General features: G+C 34.7%; 5 protein-coding genes across 7 annotated transcripts; 3 read left to right on the plus strand and 2 right to left on the minus strand.

Annotated features, from left to right (window-relative positions):
• The first annotated feature begins 837 nt into the window (after window positions 1-837).
• Window positions 838-2,804, plus strand: LOC132293435 (peroxidase 21). The gene is made up of 5 exons (XM_059790920.1): window positions 838-978; window positions 1,313-1,461; window positions 1,599-1,787; window positions 1,880-2,045; window positions 2,201-2,804. The coding sequence occupies exons 1-5, from the start codon at window positions 903-905 to the stop codon at window positions 2,605-2,607; spliced, it is 987 nt and encodes a 328-aa protein (XP_059646903.1). The 5' UTR covers window positions 838-902; the 3' UTR covers window positions 2,608-2,804.
• A 919-nt stretch (window positions 2,805-3,723) lies between these two features.
• LOC132293434 (L-type lectin-domain containing receptor kinase VIII.1) lies at window positions 3,724-6,293 on the plus strand. Its single transcript, XM_059790919.1, has one exon. The coding sequence runs from the start codon at window positions 3,850-3,852 to the stop codon at window positions 5,896-5,898; it is 2,049 nt and encodes a 682-aa protein (XP_059646902.1). The 5' UTR covers window positions 3,724-3,849; the 3' UTR covers window positions 5,899-6,293.
• A 3,047-nt stretch (window positions 6,294-9,340) lies between these two features.
• On the plus strand, window positions 9,341-10,488 carry LOC132293437 (DNA-binding protein S1FA-like). The gene is made up of 2 exons (XM_059790922.1): window positions 9,341-9,489; window positions 10,082-10,488. The coding sequence occupies exons 1-2, from the start codon at window positions 9,436-9,438 to the stop codon at window positions 10,277-10,279; spliced, it is 252 nt and encodes an 83-aa protein (XP_059646905.1). The 5' UTR covers window positions 9,341-9,435; the 3' UTR covers window positions 10,280-10,488.
• Window positions 10,489-10,846: 358 nt separating this feature from the next.
• On the minus strand, window positions 10,847-14,060 carry LOC132293436 (cell number regulator 8-like). Its single transcript, XM_059790921.1, has 3 exons — window positions 13,542-14,060; window positions 12,542-12,744; window positions 10,847-11,293 (listed from the first exon to the last, which is right to left on the minus strand). Exons 1-3 carry the CDS (start codon window positions 13,828-13,830, stop codon window positions 11,051-11,053), a joined length of 735 nt encoding a protein of 244 aa, XP_059646904.1. The 5' UTR covers window positions 13,831-14,060; the 3' UTR covers window positions 10,847-11,050.
• A 2,510-nt stretch (window positions 14,061-16,570) lies between these two features.
• Window positions 16,571-17,667, minus strand: LOC132285252 (uncharacterized). Of its 3 annotated transcripts, none has more exons than XM_059787432.1 (3): window positions 17,391-17,667; window positions 17,051-17,178; window positions 16,571-16,891 (listed from the first exon to the last, which is right to left on the minus strand). In XM_059787432.1, exons 1-3 carry the CDS (start codon window positions 17,482-17,484, stop codon window positions 16,871-16,873), a joined length of 243 nt encoding a protein of 80 aa, XP_059643415.1. In that variant the 5' UTR covers window positions 17,485-17,667; the 3' UTR covers window positions 16,571-16,870. The 3 variants fall into 3 exon arrangements, with proteins under 3 accessions (XP_059643415.1, XP_059643414.1, XP_059643407.1); XM_059787431.1 differs by having other exon boundaries at window positions 17,051-17,193; window positions 17,391-17,666; XM_059787424.1 differs by having other exon boundaries at window positions 17,051-17,223; window positions 17,391-17,662.
• Between the last annotated feature and the right edge of the window lie 170 nt (window positions 17,668-17,837).

A 17,837-nucleotide genomic window follows, 5' to 3' on the forward strand; every position in this document is an offset into this window, starting at 1 on the left:
ATTTAATTGTGTGCTTATTTTTTTTTATGTCTAAAACGTATTACACCTTATAATATCATTACTTCATTGAATCATTATATTTATTCTTCTCTTATACGTAGCTTTTTTCTCTTCACATACTATATATATATATATATATTGTATTAGTATGCTAACTATAACTTGCCACTAACTACTACCTACCTTGGACGGTGGTGATGGTGGGGGTGGCTACTTTGCGGTGCCATCAATTGATAATCTATTACGGATCGATTTGGATGGAATACTTTTGATTCCTCCAAATATTTGATGGTCCTGTTAGTGGTATCCTGTTGGGATGCAAATATTGAGATCAATCAGTATTTATTCAATCATAATTTATGTTTCTTTTTATTAATTATAGTAATTTTACCTTTTTTAAATTTAGATATCTGTGAAATTTTCATATGGCCCCGTTGAAATTACAAAAAAAAAAAATTACAATTATCCCTCATTCCCTCCCCCACAAATTCCTGAATTCGTTCTGGGTTTGCTCGGAATATATATGTGTGTGGGTGTGTGTATATATATATATATGATACACACATGCATGAATGTAATATTGCATTTATTGGCTTACTCCAATGCATGTAGATGGCAATTAACTAAGTAAATACAAGATTAATTACTTCCATATCGCATACTACGTATTTATTACTATGGCTTTCTTTACCATTTATTTAATTTGACGAAGAGAGCAGTTGGTTTTGGGTGGGACTACGCGTGGGAAGAAATAGCCGAAAGGTCAGAGAAAGTGACTCTAGTGGAGATCAGGAAGAGGCTTACATTTTCATCCTGCACTTACCACTCCTATATAAGCTTTGAGCAGGTTCACTCTCCTTAACACATCACACAAAGAGCCAAACTGAGAAGGAGCCAGGAAGATGTTCACCAACAAACATCCAAGTTGTTCAACCTTCATCTTTCTGTTTTTACCGTTACTCCTACAGTTTTATTCTGGTACCACTTCCTCACATTTTACTCTTTCACCTATTGTAACTTGTTCTTTCTGTATCATTATTTTGTAACATACAATGATATGCGCATTTATCATAAGATTCTCATACTCATTTTATAAATTGTCCACTAAGGGTATCCAAACCCTAACCTCCCCTTCGAGAAAGGAGAAGTTATACCATTAGACTATCTCGAATATATATATTGTAATGTGAAAAGGTTTCCAATTACCCTCTACCTTGCTTTAGAATAAGAGGAATAATGTATTGTCTCTTCAAAATATTTTAATATGGTAATGCTCTTTATGTCTGTGTGCATGTTTTTTTCTCTTATGAAGGTAAAAGTGAACTCCAATTGAATTACTACTCGGAGAGCTGCCCAAGGGCTGAAGAGATCGTGAAAAAACAAGTCACCGACCTGTACAATAAGCACGGAAACACAGCTGTTTCATGGATCAGAACTATATTTCATGATTGCATGGTTAAGGTATATATGTGCCTAATTTAATTAAATACATATGCACTCTTTTCTTTTCTTTCTTTTTCTTTCTGGTAAGTCACATTCTATGCACTCTGCATGAACATCAATATTAATTCTTGCTAATTGTATGGTTGTTAATGTAGTCATGCGATGCATCAGTGTTGTTGGCAACAACACGTGAAATAGAGTCAGAGCTGAAATCTCAGAGGAGTTTTGGGATGAGAAATCTCAAGTACATAAACACTATCAAACAGGCCCTTGAGACTGAATGCCCCATGACTGTTTCTTGTGCTGATATTGTTGCTCTTTCTGCAAGAGATGGTGCTGTCATGGTATGTTTTTTTAAAAAACTTTTTCTCTTTACACACACACACACGTACACTGCGAATTACGCTTTGATTTCCATTATTTATCCATGTTGTAGCTAGGAGGTCCACACATTGAAATGAAAACCGGACGAAAGGATGCCAAGGAAACCTATGCAATGCAAGTGGAAGACTTCATTCCTAACTTCAATGATTCCATGTCACTGGTTCTATCCAGTTTTCAATCAATTGGCATCGATGTCGAAGGAACAGTCGCTCTTCTAGGTAATACATTTCTCTTTTTCTTTTTCTAGTTGTTCAGTTTTTTGATTTTCAGTTCTCCATCTCAAAAAATTAAACCAAGAAGGCCGGTACTCTCTCTACCATTTAACCATACTAAAGCATGGAGTTGTAATTTTTTATCTCTTCCATATACGCAGGAGCTCACTCGGTGGGACGAGTCCATTGCCTGAATCTTGTTGACAGACTCTACCCCACAGTTGACCCTACCTTGGATCCCGAGTATGCTGAGTACCTCAAGCGTCGGTGTCCAACACCGGTGCCTGATCCGAAGGGGGTGGAATATGCAAGGAATGATCGCGAAACACCTATGGTGCTCGATAATATGTACTACAAGAACCTGCTGAACAATAAGGGACTACTACTAATTGATCAGCAACTCACTACTGATCCAAACACATCTCCTTTTGTCCAGAAAATGGCTGCTGATAATAGCTACTTCCATGACCAGTTTTCCAGGGCTCTCCTTTTATTATCGGAGAATAATCCGCTCACTGGAGATCAAGGAGAGATAAGAAAGGATTGCCGCTATGTGAATAGTGGCTAAAATTTGTTCTCACTTGCACACACATATATAAATATATATATAAAAGAAATGAAGAAGAACTCATTTCAGTTTAATTTATGTTTGCAGTGATAGTAGTAGTATTAGAGGCATAATCAAATTTGAAGATTTTCATACTATATAATTTGTTCCATTTTGTCAATCATTTAGTTGTTTTACAGGATCTACAAAATTATAAATAGTTTGCACCCTAAACTCTGTGGTCAAGTGGCTTGTTGTATTTGGGAAGGTCTGAATAGGTATAAAAATATTATGACGTGGAAATTTAAGTAAAAAAATCTTCATTTGGTGGAGTGATTTGGTGGAGTGTTGATGTAATATTTGAAACATTTTCCATAATACATTTTGTTCCTAAATAGGCATATCTACCCTGTTATCTTGTTAAAATACTCCGCTATTTATGAAGTAGACTATAATAAAAAGGTTTACATACTATGTTTTTTTTTTTTTTTTTTCTCACTTTTGTCCAACGCTGGAAAGGTGTGAATTGTAATAAACTGCACATTCAACTGCAACCCAATTATTTTGAAGATGTAATTACGCCTCACTATTCAAAGGATTACAATATTACTACCTCAAAATTGTAATATATTGTAATATATTTATGATAATATAATAAATATAGTACATATAAATTTGGACCTTTCCTACAAACATATAGGGCCTAGCTTTTTGTAGCTAAACAGACTTCTAAACTGAAAATCATTAGCCCGCGTGGTGAAATTTCAGCAACTCAATTAATTTTCTACGAAGTAGCGTAACATTCGGAGAATTTTTTTTTTTTTTTGTCACCACATTCGGAGAATTGAAACATGACGAGACAGTGGTTATACTTTATAGGAAAAAGATAAATTTATTGCCGGTTGATGTGAGGTATTGGCTGAAACATTTTAAGCAAGGATCTTTGTTTAACCATGTCTATTGAAATCTTATTAAAAATCTATTGATCACCGAAAATTTGACCGTTGAGATGAACACGTGTACACCCAACTTAGCCACCTGGCTCTCTCAAAGCTTTTTGCCTTTAGTATTCCTTTGTAGTTTTCTTGGGATTTGTGTTCTTACGGTGAAGAATATGCAATCCCATCTCTCTCTCTCTCTCTCTCTCTCTCTCTCTCTAAAATTCCGTGACTATTCACCCCGAATCTAGAAAAAACCAGAATTTCAGACAAACCCACTTTAACTCTTCATGATTCTTCTAATGGGTTGTCCCGAAAACTAGCAATGTCGTCACTTTCCTCTGATTTTTCCGGCATTGTCTGCGTAAAGTACTTCTTCCTATTGCTCTGTTTCTCCGGCGTATCCGTCACCGTCGAAAGCACTGAATTCGATTTCGGAACGTTAACTCTCGGTAGTTTGAAGCTCCTGGGCGACGCTCACTTGAGCAATGGGAGCGTGAGGCTCACTCGTGACCTTGCTGTCCCTGACTCCGGTGCCGGCAGGGTTTTATACTCCAAGCCAGTCAGATTCCGGCAATCGGGAAGTTCTACTCCGACTAGCTTTTCAACATTCTTCTCCTTTTCCGTCACGAATCTGAACCCGTCTTCGATCGGCGGCGGGCTCGCTTTTGTCATTTCGCCTGACGACGAGACCGTCGGCGACGCCGGCGGGTACCTAGGCCTCATTGACGAGAAGGGTGCTCCAAACGGTGTCGTTGCGGTCGAATTCGACACTCAAATGGACGTAGAATTCAAGGACATTAACGGAAACCATGTGGGTTTAGATCTGAACTCGATGGTCTCGTCACAGGTTGGTGATTTGGGGAGTATTGGTATTGATCTCAAAAGTGGTGACTTGGTCAACTCGTGGATCGACTACTCCGGGTCGACTAGGATCTTGACCATATTTGTCTCTTACTCCAATCTTAAGCCCAAAGTCCCCTTCTTATCGTTCAAACTCGATCTTAATCAGTACGTGAACGATTTTATGTTTATTGGGTTCTCTGGGTCGACTCAGGGTAGTACTGAGATTCACAGCATTGAGTGGTGGAGTTTTAGTTCATCTTCTGATGCAAATTCAAAATCTGAATCGTCCGCCCCACCACCACCAACGGCTAGTTTGGTGAATCCAACGGCTAATTCTTCGGCACCTTCTGATTCTAATAGTAACCCCACATCACAAACCCTAGACCCACGGGCTATGGCTGGTGTAGTAACAGCTGGGGCTGTGTTTTTAGCTTTGTTTGCTGTTGTTCTCATCTGGGTATACTCTAAAAAGTTCAAGCATGTGAAAAAGTCTGAATCTTTGGCTTCTGAAATCATCAAAATGCCCAAAGAATTTAGTTACAAGGAGCTTAAATCAGCCACTAAATGCTTCAATTCAACCCGAATTATCGGGCACGGCGCGTTTGGGACTGTATATAAGGGTATATTACCGGTGACCGGCGGGGTTGTGGCGGTGAAGAGGTGTAGTCATAGTGGTGGTCAAGGGAAGGCTGAGTTTTTATCTGAATTGTCCATAATTGGGACTCTTAGGCATAGAAATCTTGTTAGGCTTCAAGGTTGGTGTCACGAGAAAGGTGAAATTTTATTGGTATATGACTTGATGCCTAATGGGAGCCTTGACAAGGCATTGTTTGAATCAAGAATGACCTTGTCCTGGCCTCATAGGCATAAAATTTTGATGGGCGTTGCTTCTGCTTTAACATATCTGCATCAAGAATGCGAAAATCAGGTAATTCACAGGGATGTGAAGAGTAGTAACATAATGTTGGATGAAGGATTCAATGCAAGATTAGGCGATTTCGGGTTGGCCCGGCAAATCGAGCACGATAAATCGCCGGACGCGACGGTGGCAGCCGGAACAATGGGGTACTTGGCTCCAGAATACTTGTTAACAGGAAGGGCCAGTGAGAAAAGTGATGTGTTTAGCTATGGAACTGTGGTTCTTGAAGTGGCTAGTGGAAGGAGGCCTATTGAGAAAGAGGTTGGTACCAATTTGGTGGAATGGGTTTGGAGTTTGCATAGAGAAGGGAAGTTGTTGGTGGCTGTTGATTCAAGGCTTGGAGGAGAGTTTGATGAGGGAGAGATGAGGAGGGTGTTGTTGGTTGGGTTGGCTTGTTCTCACCCTGACCCAATGGCCAGACCAACAATGAGGGGTGTGGTCCAAATGCTTGTGGGTGAGACTCAAGTCCCTATTGTGCCAAGAGCTAAGCCTTCAACGAGTTTCAGCACTTCTCATCTGCTATTGAGCTTGCAGGATAGTGTGTCTGATTTGAATAGTGTGTCGTCCTCATCAGAACATAGCCACACTGGTGGTGTTGAACTAGTCTAATTTAAACAGTATTTATTAGAAACTCATATATAGTCTATTCATTTGTTCAATTATGTATGAAATTGTAAAAATAATAAATACATTAATACATGAAATGTATGCACAAGGTTTGGAGAATCAGGCGCTCATTTTCGTGTTGTCCAATCATCAGTGCCAATAGACGAGCATAAATGGTGGATGTCGTTTTCTTGCTTTTGGACGGAATTTTTTATTTTTATTTTTATTTTTGTGTGTGGGTTGTTGTGTTTACACTTGCCTCAAAAGAATGGAGGTTTTGTGCGGTGACAAATGACAATAGCAATGCATATTGATATTGAAATATTGATTATCAACTTTCCGCAATATGGTGTCACTAAATTACTTTTTAAGAGGTGGAATAGAGTATTGATATTGAAATATTGATTATCAACTTCCCGCAATATGGTGTCACCAAATTACTTTTTAAGAGGTGGAATAAAGTTGGTTGTACAGTGTAATGGAGACGGTGAAAATCATCTTCACAATCAATTTAATGACTCTGTACATTGAAAAAATTTTAGTTCGTATATAAAAAAAAAGAAAGATAATCTATTGTGCTACTTACATATATGAAAATGAGAGAAAACGTCTGTAAGTGACCGAACAGTATCATATTCTTACTTTACAAAGGGAGGTATAAAATTCAAATCTCGGTGGAGAATGTGTGTGTATTTCTGTGAAAGCATTTCCTATTTTATCCACGAATTTTAGATTGGAATTTACTCGAGAGAGCTTTGGTTCCGGTTCGGTTTAGAATTTTAGATTGGAATTTATTAGAACATAGCTTCGGTTCCGGTTCGGTCCTCATGGTTCCACTATTTTTTTGTGCACCCCTAGAGAGAAATGACCCGCCTTTATAAATAAAAAGAGAACTAAATAGCTTTTCTAAAGTCCTAACCACATCCTGTACGTATGCATGACCTTAGAATCATTCAAAAAAGATGATATATTAAAGCAACAAAGTGAGAAGAGACCAGCCTCTATAAATATTTTATAAAGAGCATTTTGGAATGAAACTTCTTTTCTTGATGTGCCACTGTAAATGTTATGTCTTGCGTTCATAGTGGAGAGTCTTGAAAAATTGTAAACAAAAAAAGAAAAAAGAAAAAGTTGGATTAGAGAGAGAGTAGGAGGATGAATTCAATGACTTATTATTTGTATTATAAGTCAATTTTGTCATCTAAAATTTATTTTTAAAATGTTTATCAAACCTTTAAGTGTTTTTGACCAAATTATTCTTAAATGGTTACTTAATATCAATTAAGTTTCAATTAACTTTAAGGTCATTATAGAGCAATTGTGTTTAATTTTGGTCACCAAAATATAATTTTCACTTTTTTTAACTATTATAATATTCGCCGATAATGTCAAATGTTATATACAGTAAGTTTTATTTATAAAAAAAAATAAAAAATAAAATAAAATTAGATCATTGATTGTTAAGATGTATATGTATTTTTCATAAATAAAAAAAGTAATATTATTTGTTTCGGAAGGTAATAAGAAAGTTATATTCACTTTTGGAACGTTGTTTACAAGTCTGGCAATCCAAGTCACACATAATCCATTACAATTAGCTCAAAGAAAATAAATAAATAAAGGTTCTCAAATTCCCTTCACAAAGGAAAGTATATATTTGACTAATATTTTATCCGAATACATAATTTACTTGATGTGGTCAATAATTATTATTATACCAATTTATAAAAATTGTTTACATTCTTTTAGAAAGCACAAGAATTCTTATTAAATTTTATTTATTGGATATGAAAATGATATAATTGTGGTCTGCATAACAAACTTGACTTTAGAATTTAGTAAAAATGGGTGAGAGTCAGACTTTATTTATTGGCGCAACTAGTACTCATAATTGAATCATCATAGGCAACAATAACGGTGAAGATGATGATAATTACTCCGTCTTAAAATATGAATTAAGGACCCAATTCCACTTAATTCAAATTATGTGGGATGGAAATTCAAATTATGTAAAAGTGTGGGATTACCATTACATGACTTATGATATGAATTCAAATTATGTTAAAGAGTGGGATTATCATTACATGACTTAGTATAGCCAATCATCACAAATTCCTACACAGTTAAAATTGTAAAATGTTTAAGGTTTAATTTCACCGACATCCTTTTAAGTTTAGCCAAATATCATATTAAATTTTTTTCAAAAATTACTATCACTAACACCCCAAATCATTTAGCCAAATATCACATTAAAACATATTTCGAAAATTACTATCACTAACACTCCAAATTAATTTTTCGTTATTGACATCGTTAAAATAGGTGTGAAATAACATTTCTACCCTAATTTTTTAATGTCTTTTAATCTAAAATATTATAATTGTAAAAGGACAAAATTGCCCCCATTAGTTATCCACCAACACCCCTCACCCTCTCTCTATCTTCAACGCGAACCACCTCCCAGTCTCCCACCACCTCACCAATACCATTGCCATTTGAAGACATTATCAATTATATATTTCAAATGAGAGTTATGATTGAAAAAGAGTCACACAAATAAACAAAAGAAAAATACCCTTTATATAAATATATACACACACAAGCAAAAATCGCTCCAATTTCTCAATCATCAGATTCATCACATATTGCTCCAATTTTTCAATCATCACATTCATTTTGCTTTTTAGTAAAATTCATTTATAAAAAATAAAATCGTTCGGTGATTGAAAGAAAAAAAAGTTTAAATTTTGAGATGATTTAGGTGTATTCTTTTGCAAAGTGTGAAATTAAGATTAGGAATATATTTGTGATTTTTTTTTATTTTTATCCATTTCAATTATTCTTTCAATTGTCGTGGTAGAGATGTGGTTCTGAAAGAGATGATGGTGGTGGCCGGTACGGACACCATGAGAAATATATATATATATATATATATAATAATGTTAGTCAATTGATTTGGTTACACAACTTACACAATTAGTTAATTGATTTTGCCATTATTTGATGTAATAATAGAGGTAGTGAGAGGGGTTAGAAATGTTATTTGAAATACTAAAAAAGCATTTAATGAAATAATACCAAGTCAAATGGGTAATATTGTCTTTTTACATTGCCACTAAATCATACCTGAAAAGTAACTTTCGGAAACTTTTAGAATAAGTGTAAAAATGAGCTAAAGATTTACTAATTTTTGAAAGATATTTCAATATCATATTTTGTTAAATTTGAAGAAATGTCTATAAAATTAATCCAATTTTTAACTGTGCGGCAACCTATGATCCGTCAAAACCATCCGATACTTTAATTACTTATTTAGCGAGAGGAATATATATACACGCTGTAGTCGTGTCATAAATGAGTATAAACAAAATATTAGAGGTAATTTCATGAATACTGGAAACTTAGAGGTCACAAATGAATATTAAGTGTTGTCATGATTATAAGCTGACCCATTTGGTTGTTAAGAGCAATGCGAGCGCATAGACTTGGATCGATTTCTCCTCCGTCGTCGCTCGATCTCTCTTCTTTAATCTAAAACCCATGGAGTACGAAGACGACTTGGCCCACCACTCCACTCCGTCCTTCGATCAAGTGGTACGCTTCCTCATAATCTTAAAATCCAATCTCCCAATTTAATCTTTTAATTTCAAGATCTGTTTGGATTCATATACTTTTTAGATCTCAAATACTGTGATCTACATATTCATATAGTTTATGTTCTGGTTTCAGTCAATTCGAATTTCATCATGAATTCAATTGTCTGAGCTTGAATAGCTTGAAACAGAATCTACAGAGTAAACATTTATTTCAAAATAAATTGAAAAGAAGGAATTTTTTTTTTTTTTTTTGTTATATAGAACACAAAAATTGGAATTGTTTTCTTTTCTCTCTCTCTCTCTCGATCTACTTAATTTGATTGCAATTGGTTGAATAAGATCGTGAATCAAATGGGATCAGTTGGATAGATCTCTACTTTTTATCTCTTAATGAAATGGTTTACTTTGACCACATTGTTGAATTATATTTATAAACTCAACTGGGGATCTCATGTAAACTTTATCTACGGAGTATATTTAATAGAAATTTATAAGAGTCTAGTGACTCCATCTGGTTGTTACTTTTTAGTGTATTCTTTTTGAATTTGTTATTTGCCACTTTATGAATTGTTAAAATGTACATATAACAGGAAAATGTGAAAGGGTTGAACCCAGGATTGATTGTCTTGCTTGTTGTTGGCGGATTGCTGTTGACATTCCTGGTTGGCAATTATTTCCTCTACATGTATGCACAGAAAACCCTTCCTCCCAGGAAAAAGAAGCCAATCTCCAAAAAGAAACTGAAGAAGGAGAAACTGAAGCAAGGGGTTTCAGCACCAGGAGAATAGACATTTTGTACGCTACATACTTATCCCTTTCGTATTCAGCTGTTGTGTTAAAGACATTGTCTTCCTGTTGTATTTTGGCCAGAAGTTTTAGTTTCAGAGTTAGAAATTACCTTCATGTTCTGTTCTGCTAGTTGACCGGAAAGAACGCTTGTTGGTCTCTTCATTTTCCTTTTGCTGGGTTAACTCTTCTTACCTTGTATCACCACCTACTGATTGCCTCTTTTGAATTAGCATATTAGAAACACAAATAATACATCATTTTGCTTCTCACACATTCTTAGTCAAGTTAGAAATTATGAGCACTAAATGGCACATTATGGAGAAATTTTTACTTGGTCCCTACCAATCACAACTTAATTTCTATAAAATATTTTACATCGAAATATATCGAGCCTTAGTAATCTAGATTTGTTGCCTGCTAGCACTAATTAGTTAAACTTGCCATTTCCAAGATCTACCAAACATTCAGTACTGAAGAACCAGTTACATGAGGACGACATGCCCAAACAGGCATTGCCAATGCAAGAATAACATGATTCAATAAATAGCTTTATTTTGCTTTCGGAGTTTCTTTCTAAAAACGAAAAGAACTTCTTTTCATAGACTGTCTTCATTTCCATAGCAACTTATTTATACATGATTCAGAACCGAGTGACAGGTCTTCAAGAACAGTTCAGAAAGTAGTACAGTTAAACATAGTTTAGAATATTATATCATATACATCACACAAGTATAGGTAGGTTACGATCTGCATGCTAATGGAGAATATTCTCAGGCTCCCCCACGACCCATGGACTGCTCTCCAGGAGGGATCATAACCAAGACTGGTTGAGCGTTAAATCCAGGATGAGGAAGCCTACGACGGAGCTCGCGACCTTCCTGGCAAAGGGCACATGGATGGCAGAAAATATGAGTTGCAAAGTCGCAAAGCGACTCACATTGCTCACGTTGCGCCTCATCCTCCACAAAGCTTCCACAGCACCCACAAGTTTTGGCAAGTTCCTCACAGCTACCCTGTTTTGTTTCAAGTAAAACATTAAAATAAGTCCAAAAATAGAAAGAACTCTAAGATTAAGACACGCTTCATTGATCTAGTAGAAAGGAAAAAAGCTGAGTAGCTAATGTGGTAACCAAGTGAAGCCCACCGCAGTGCCCTTCATAACGTAAAAGATGCCAAAAAGCATCCAAATAAAATAATAGAAGATCAAATCTCAGTTGGGCGACCTATAGGACGTGAACGGAAGGCCCAAAAAGGTGAAAGATGGTAATTAAGTTCGTTCCAGGCTGTAACACAGATCAGAGAAACACAAACTATGGTAAGAACATGGTCTAAGACCCATGCTTCAACTAAAAATGTGATAATGTGGGATATCTGATATAGAGGATTGCATACTCATTAATACTAATGTTACCATATGATAGTAGTACATATTATGCTCACTTCCATAAGTTGATTAAGTATACTTTTTTTTCAGGGTACAGTTCAACTCACACAAATAGGTTTCAATAAGGATGTGTCATCCTCTCCAGTTAACTATCAAGGGTTTATGACCAATAGCACTGAAAACTGAACATAAATGACCAATGGCCCTAGAGTTTTTGGAATTAAAGTTTCTCATCTATGAATGCATCCATTCAAAATTGAGCTTGACGTCATGAGAAAAAGAAGAAGAATGAAAGAAATAGCAAATGATGACCTCAAAATAATAACCTTTGGAATAATTAGCAATTCAAATTTCGTATAAGTGGCAAATTAACAAACAACCATTGGGATTATGTTGTTTCAGACTGATATAGTTTCATTACTGTCATAAACAACAAACATGGAGCAAATGCACAGCAGAAAAATCAAGGGACTCCGCCAGCTGTGGATGTAGGCTATGCTATAAGAAACAAAGTTTTAAACTATGGACTCAGTATTCTAACTTAACAATACATCACTGTTTTTGAAACTAAACCACAAAGGAAGCACTCAGAAAATAAGAAAACATGATCTACTACACAAATGATTAACATAATATAAAGTGTAATAACATCAGATAGAGCACAGAAGCATTTCATGATGAGGAGAAAAAACCTATGCAACATAAGGGAATATGGAAGAGAACAAGGGCAAAAGAAAGTTGGACAATTAAGCAGTGTAACATGAAGAACAAGTCAGGTCAGGTAAGAAAACGCTTAACATTAAAAACACAAAAGGGATGTCAGATCACATGAGGTGGGGAAGAGATCAGAGCTTGGAAATGGATCAAAATAACTTGCCTCTAGGTTGAACTTTCGGCGAATGGCTGTACGGCTAGGAAAGGAGAACCAGGGTGCCAGGCAGTTGCAGCCAAAAAGGGAATTCCCAATCAGATACATACCAGAATAAGGCAAGCAGTGATTTGCAAAAGTACCCGGCCCAGATCCGAGTCTCTCAACATTGCTTCCATAAAGCACACATGGAGCAACACTTCCAACGAGACCTACCAAATATCAAGGTTGTCAAGAGGAAAATAAGATGAGAAGTATATGCAGAAGAGTAATCAAAATGATGGCACCCAGAAGTAATGTAGTGAGAGGCTGGGAAATAACAACCCATCTAACTATTTAAAATTGTATCAATTGAATCGACCTTAGGAAATTCACACTGCAGTTACAAGCTCCCTACAAAAGCTACTACAGAACCAAAAATGTGGAACAAGTCTGCAAACTAAAAGGGGGTCCACCACATGGAAAAATAAACATTGATCAATTTGAGTTCTTCAAGTTTGAACCCAATCATATCCAAAACAGTAACTTGGTAGACCGGCAATAAGAGATCAAAATAAACAAAGACCCAAGAATTTGGGCTTCTCAATTGCTTCCTAGTTCCATATAACCCAGAAAATGGTTCCTTGGAAATGCATGGAATCAACTGCTCTTCCATACATTGATCACCGCACTATAATATTTTTTATCCTATTGATCAAATGCATCGTAAATAGTAATAACCTCAGAACAAAGAATCAATCCAATCTAGATATATCATTAGGGTCTTATCACATTCAAAAACATCTTTGAGAATTCAATCAAATAGAAGATGATCAACGAATTTCATATCAATTATTCGATCAATATATGTATGTTTTACAACACAAAAATCAACAATGATCAATAAAATCTTAAAATAATACAAATCCCATCAATGAAGAAACATGCAATGGATCAAACTCAAGACATTAACGAAAGCAAATGGAAAAAAAATAAATAAAAAGAAAAAAAGGAAGAAAGAAAGACTCACAAACTTCAACATCGCTGCTACAGAACTCATCGTTGCGGCCGAGACAAGCAAAGAGACTGGAGTCCCACTGATCCCGACGCAACGGCTCACCGCCCAGGCCACCGTGGCCCAAGGGCAATCCGTCCGCGGTCCAGCCAAAGGGAACTCCGGCAGGTCCATGCGGCAAAGGAGAAGATTTCACCAGCTCATCTTGGTGAGGAGTGGTGGTGGGAACGGTGGTGGGTTTCTTTTGATCGTCCACCTGCGGTTGGTTGGGCAGAAGGGGATTCGATTCCTCGGGATTCGCCATGAAAACGAAGAATGAACCAAAACCCCCAGAGAGAGAAGGTGAATGTGGGAATTCTAGAAAATGAGGTTGCGAAAGTAGACAGATGTGAAATGGAGTCTGTGGATAGAGGGAGAAGAGGTCAATTGTACCCAACAAAACCGTGTCGAATGCTTTGGCGTACCTGTGTATTTTGGGGGAGGGAACACCTATTTTTTGATGCGCTGCTAATTCTGTGGATTGTCAATAACAAGGCCACTCGATTTATTTGCTATTTGTGTTATAACATCAAATCGTCTATTAATTTGACCTCCTCGTAATTTGGGGTGTATGTTCAGCAACATTTTATTTATTTATTTTTTTTAAAAAAATTTGTTAGTCAAATTTATAAAATGATATTTTTATTATTCACTTTTATCTAACAAATGAGTTTATAAAAAGTTAAAGTAATGAGAGATTGGTGTGATTTACTCTTTTAAAAAAAATTATATTAGGCTACGTTTGTTGTGTAAGAATGGAATGAAATGCAGCTTGGAATGGAATGGAATGTAGCTCGGAATAGAATGAGAATGAGAATGGAATGAAATGAAATGGAATGAGAATATTATTCCATTGTTTGATGTGACACGGTGAATTATTATAGAATGAAATGATTATTACCATTTTATTGTTTGGTTGACCATCATTATAATAATTTTTCTCAAAAATATCCTTTTCATTATCTTACATTACTTTTTAATAAAATCAATTTAATTAATATTTTGACGATAATTATGGAATGTTATAAGATGCCCAATACTGCCATTGAAAAAAATAAAAAAAAAAACCTTAAAATAAGATGATTGTTAATTTTTATTTTATATTATCATTGTTCCATATATAAATGTTTGCAATTTGGTTAAAGATCCTGTAACTTTTTGTCAATGACAACCTTAAGTATATTCAGAAGGGAGGAAAGGTGAAAAATCTTTACTATGTCTAATAAAGAAGTTAAAAAATGGAATGTGAAATATTTTTTTTTGTCTATACATAATATTTTTGTCTTATTGGAATGTGATGAATGACTTATTGGGAATATTATAAAAATATTTAACCTTATTATGGAATAGAATGGTCATTCCATAGATTTAGTAATGGAATGAAATTTCATTCCCTGTAATGAATTTTCTTTCCAATGGAATGGTCATTTCATTCCATTTATGCACATCAAATAAATGAATAATTGGAATGAACATTCTATTCCTGCACACCAAACATAGCATTAGTGAATAAATAAGGAGAGCTTTGTGAATTCATTCGTCCATGTACTCTATTTAGCAAATCCAAACAAATCTTTAGCCTTTTTTTCAGTCCATATATATATATATATATATATATATATATATATATATATATATATATATTTCAGTGCATACTTGGTCCACGTAAGGTTGTAACAGGTTTCCTACATGTAGACAATTTTATAGCCGGAAGTTAAGGAAATCAAGGTGCAAGAAAACATTGGCAAATGGTGGAGACCGTTTCTATTAATGCTGAAATTGATAGATTTAATTAAAATCATAACAATTTCAACAATCCCGGTCCACAAAAGTTATGGTTTGAATACTATATATCAACAAAATGACGTAGAATTATTGGATTTTCACACCAGGCACATGGAAATTGTGCTATTTCCACAAAACCCCAGCTATATATATATATATATATATATATATATATTCCTTCTTTTCAAATGCAAGAGAAACTTTACATACTTGTTTTGTGGCAATTGAGACTTAAAATATAATAATATCCTCTTTTAAAAGTTGAAGATGGAGGAGATGTCAATGGAGTTCTTTATTTTTGTTTTTAATTGTACGATAATCTCATGTTAGTTTATATGCTATTGTCATTTTAAGAGTCGAATTCTCAATGTGTTTAAGAAACAATTTTAATACGTGTAAGAACTAAGTCTTCCGATTTTAAGATATCTATTAAGTATTAAATCAAAATAATTATGTAAAAATAAATATGTACTGGATTGATTATTAATTCACATTTACATTTACATCTAAAGAATCCTTAATATACATTTTAAACATACAAATGGAGTAAAACCGATCACCCATGTATCTCCTCTGCCTTTTAAAATTGTAGATTGGGGATTTAAGAAGTGCGAGGGTTACAATTTGCCACCATCGCGATCATGACAAAAATATAAAATAAAATAAATAAATAGTAAACTGGTAACTTTATACATAAAATCAGTGGTGAAATTGGTAACTTCACCAACACAAATGCAATGGTTGTATGTGATTTTTTAGTTATATGTTTCTGTCATGATGCAAGTGCACATTTGGTGCACATGCACAATATCATGACTGAACTGCCTCTCTAATCATCCAATTCGATTCCATTTCAGGGAGGAAAAAAAATATAGAAATTAGTTTCTTCACACTGAAGTGGAAAAAAATAGAGATCGAGTTGGTTCTGATGAACAATGAACCAAAAAAAAAGTTTTGAGTTTTTTTTTTTTTAATTCAACGATTCCTGTTGGAATAAAATTCAGAAAAACAAGAAAAGCAAGCATGTCGAGACATTGGAGTGAGAAAAAAGTGTTAATTCTTAACTTCTAGCTAAATATGAAAAATAAATAAATATCTTTATATTAAGATCCGTCTGATTCAGTTCAAATTCCAATTTACACCCCCAAATATGCTGATTCATGTGACCTGTGTTATGCAGAGGAGTTTTGGTAATGAAAATGGTAATCAAAGCTAAGACATTGTCCAACAAATGTATAATAATATATTTCACAGTTACAACCTTTAAAATGCAAACACGTTCCAACAATCCTCGTTTATACAAGTTGATAGATGATAAAAATAAAAAATAAAAATAAAAATTCAACAACTGAAACTATTCACTGATCGCATTTCTTTTCAATCAATACACAACATTTTTCTATTAGAAAGAAAGGAACTTGAATGAACCTCTAGTAATATAACTTCAACCAAAATAGTAAAAACACTCCATTTCTAAAACTTCAACCAAAATAGTAAAACACTCCATTTCCAAAACTTCTTTATCCATGAATTTTCTTCATCTGCAAAAAAAATAAATACAACTACTAATTATATTCACTTCCAAATTCCAAGATCTAATTGAACAGTGATTTGTGACATATTATAATTTGTTCTCTGCTAAAAATCAAAATGTAACCTGAACAAAAAAAATGAAGAACAAATTTCGGGTAGGGTCTTACATTTCCTCCTGCATTACCAGCTCCAGAACCATTGGCTTTGTGCTGCACATTGACACTTTCTCCATGAATATTACCACCGGATCGATTTGGTGGTGGAATAGATGAATGTGTCTCTGGACCTCTATAATCTATATCATAAATCCCTGAATCCACATTAGACACATCCAGTGCCCCTGTTAAAATAAATAAAAAAATAAAAATAAAAAAATAAAAAAAAAAACACACACACACATTGACCGTGTTATATACTCTAGTCACAAAATTAAGTTCTGTAACCTTCCGAGGAAAAAAAAATGAAGTTATAAAGTCAAGAAATTGAGAGACGGAGGATAGAACTTACTAGGGTATAAGCCTCTCGAAAAACATGGGGTTGTGAGGAGGAAGAAGAGAAGAATTATAGGTGTGATGGTAGGCTTGAGCTCCATATATGACATTCAAAGCTGAGCACAAGCTATATACTACTACTACTACTTTTGATGGTGTATGGAGTAAAGAAGAGTTAGAGAAGAAGCATATATGACAAATAAGTGAAGATAAAGCTCAGCTTTTCAAATTGAAACCATCACCATCCACACTTCAACTAGTTGGAAGCTATGGATGGGGATGTGTATCATGTGTTGGTTTGGAACATACATTTATGCAGTGTAACCATACATGAACTATATGGAATTAATTTTTCCCTTTTTAAAATTTTATTTATTTAATATTATTTGGACAGTCCCATGTGAGTATTATTGAAAATGTCCTAGAGAGACATCCCCATTAGCACCTTGCCTGGACTTCACAC

The sequence above is a fragment of the Cornus florida genome, unplaced genomic scaffold (genome assembly GCF_030987335.1).
Source record: "Cornus florida cultivar Cherokee Brave unplaced genomic scaffold, ASM3098733v1 CherokeeBrave_3.0.0_Hap2_Chr02, whole genome shotgun sequence".
Taxonomy (NCBI): Eukaryota; Viridiplantae; Streptophyta; class Magnoliopsida; order Cornales; family Cornaceae; genus Cornus; species Cornus florida.

What these genes read in the sequence shown, in the direction of transcription:
- LOC132293435 (XM_059790920.1), top strand. Translation starts at nt 903, where the DNA reads ATGTTCACCAACAAACATCCAAGTTGTTCAACCTTCATCTTTCTGTTT. An exon ending in TTCATGATTGCATGGTTAAG is followed by an intron (nt 1,462 to 1,598) that starts GTATATATGTGC and finishes TTGTTAATGTAG; the next exon opens with TCATGCGATGCATCAGTGTT. An exon ending in CAAGAGATGGTGCTGTCATG is followed by an intron (nt 1,788 to 1,879) that starts GTATGTTTTTTT and finishes TCCATGTTGTAG; the next exon opens with CTAGGAGGTCCACACATTGA.
- LOC132293434 (XM_059790919.1), top strand. Translation starts at nt 3,850, where the DNA reads ATGTCGTCACTTTCCTCTGATTTTTCCGGCATTGTCTGCGTAAAGTAC.
- LOC132293437 (XM_059790922.1), top strand. Translation starts at nt 9,436, where the DNA reads ATGGAGTACGAAGACGACTTGGCCCACCACTCCACTCCGTCCTTCGAT. An exon ending in CTCCGTCCTTCGATCAAGTG is followed by an intron (nt 9,490 to 10,081) that starts GTACGCTTCCTC and finishes TACATATAACAG; the next exon opens with GAAAATGTGAAAGGGTTGAA.
- LOC132293436 (XM_059790921.1), bottom strand. Translation starts at nt 13,830, where the DNA reads ATGGCGAATCCCGAGGAATCGAATCCCCTTCTGCCCAACCAACCGCAG. An exon ending in TAGCAGCGATGTTGAAGTTT is followed by an intron (nt 12,745 to 13,541) that starts GTGAGTCTTTCT and finishes GATATTTGGTAG; the next exon opens with GTCTCGTTGGAAGTGTTGCT. An exon ending in GCCGAAAGTTCAACCTAGAG is followed by an intron (nt 11,294 to 12,541) that starts GCAAGTTATTTT and finishes GAAACAAAACAG; the next exon opens with GGTAGCTGTGAGGAACTTGC.
- LOC132285252 (XM_059787424.1), bottom strand. Translation starts at nt 17,484, where the DNA reads ATGTCATATATGGAGCTCAAGCCTACCATCACACCTATAATTCTTCTC. An exon ending in TTCGAGAGGCTTATACCCTA is followed by an intron (nt 17,224 to 17,390) that starts GTAAGTTCTATC and finishes TTATTTTAACAG; the next exon opens with GGGCACTGGATGTGTCTAAT. An exon ending in CTGGTAATGCAGGAGGAAAT is followed by an intron (nt 16,892 to 17,050) that starts GTAAGACCCTAC and finishes TTTTTTTTGCAG; the next exon opens with ATGAAGAAAATTCATGGATA.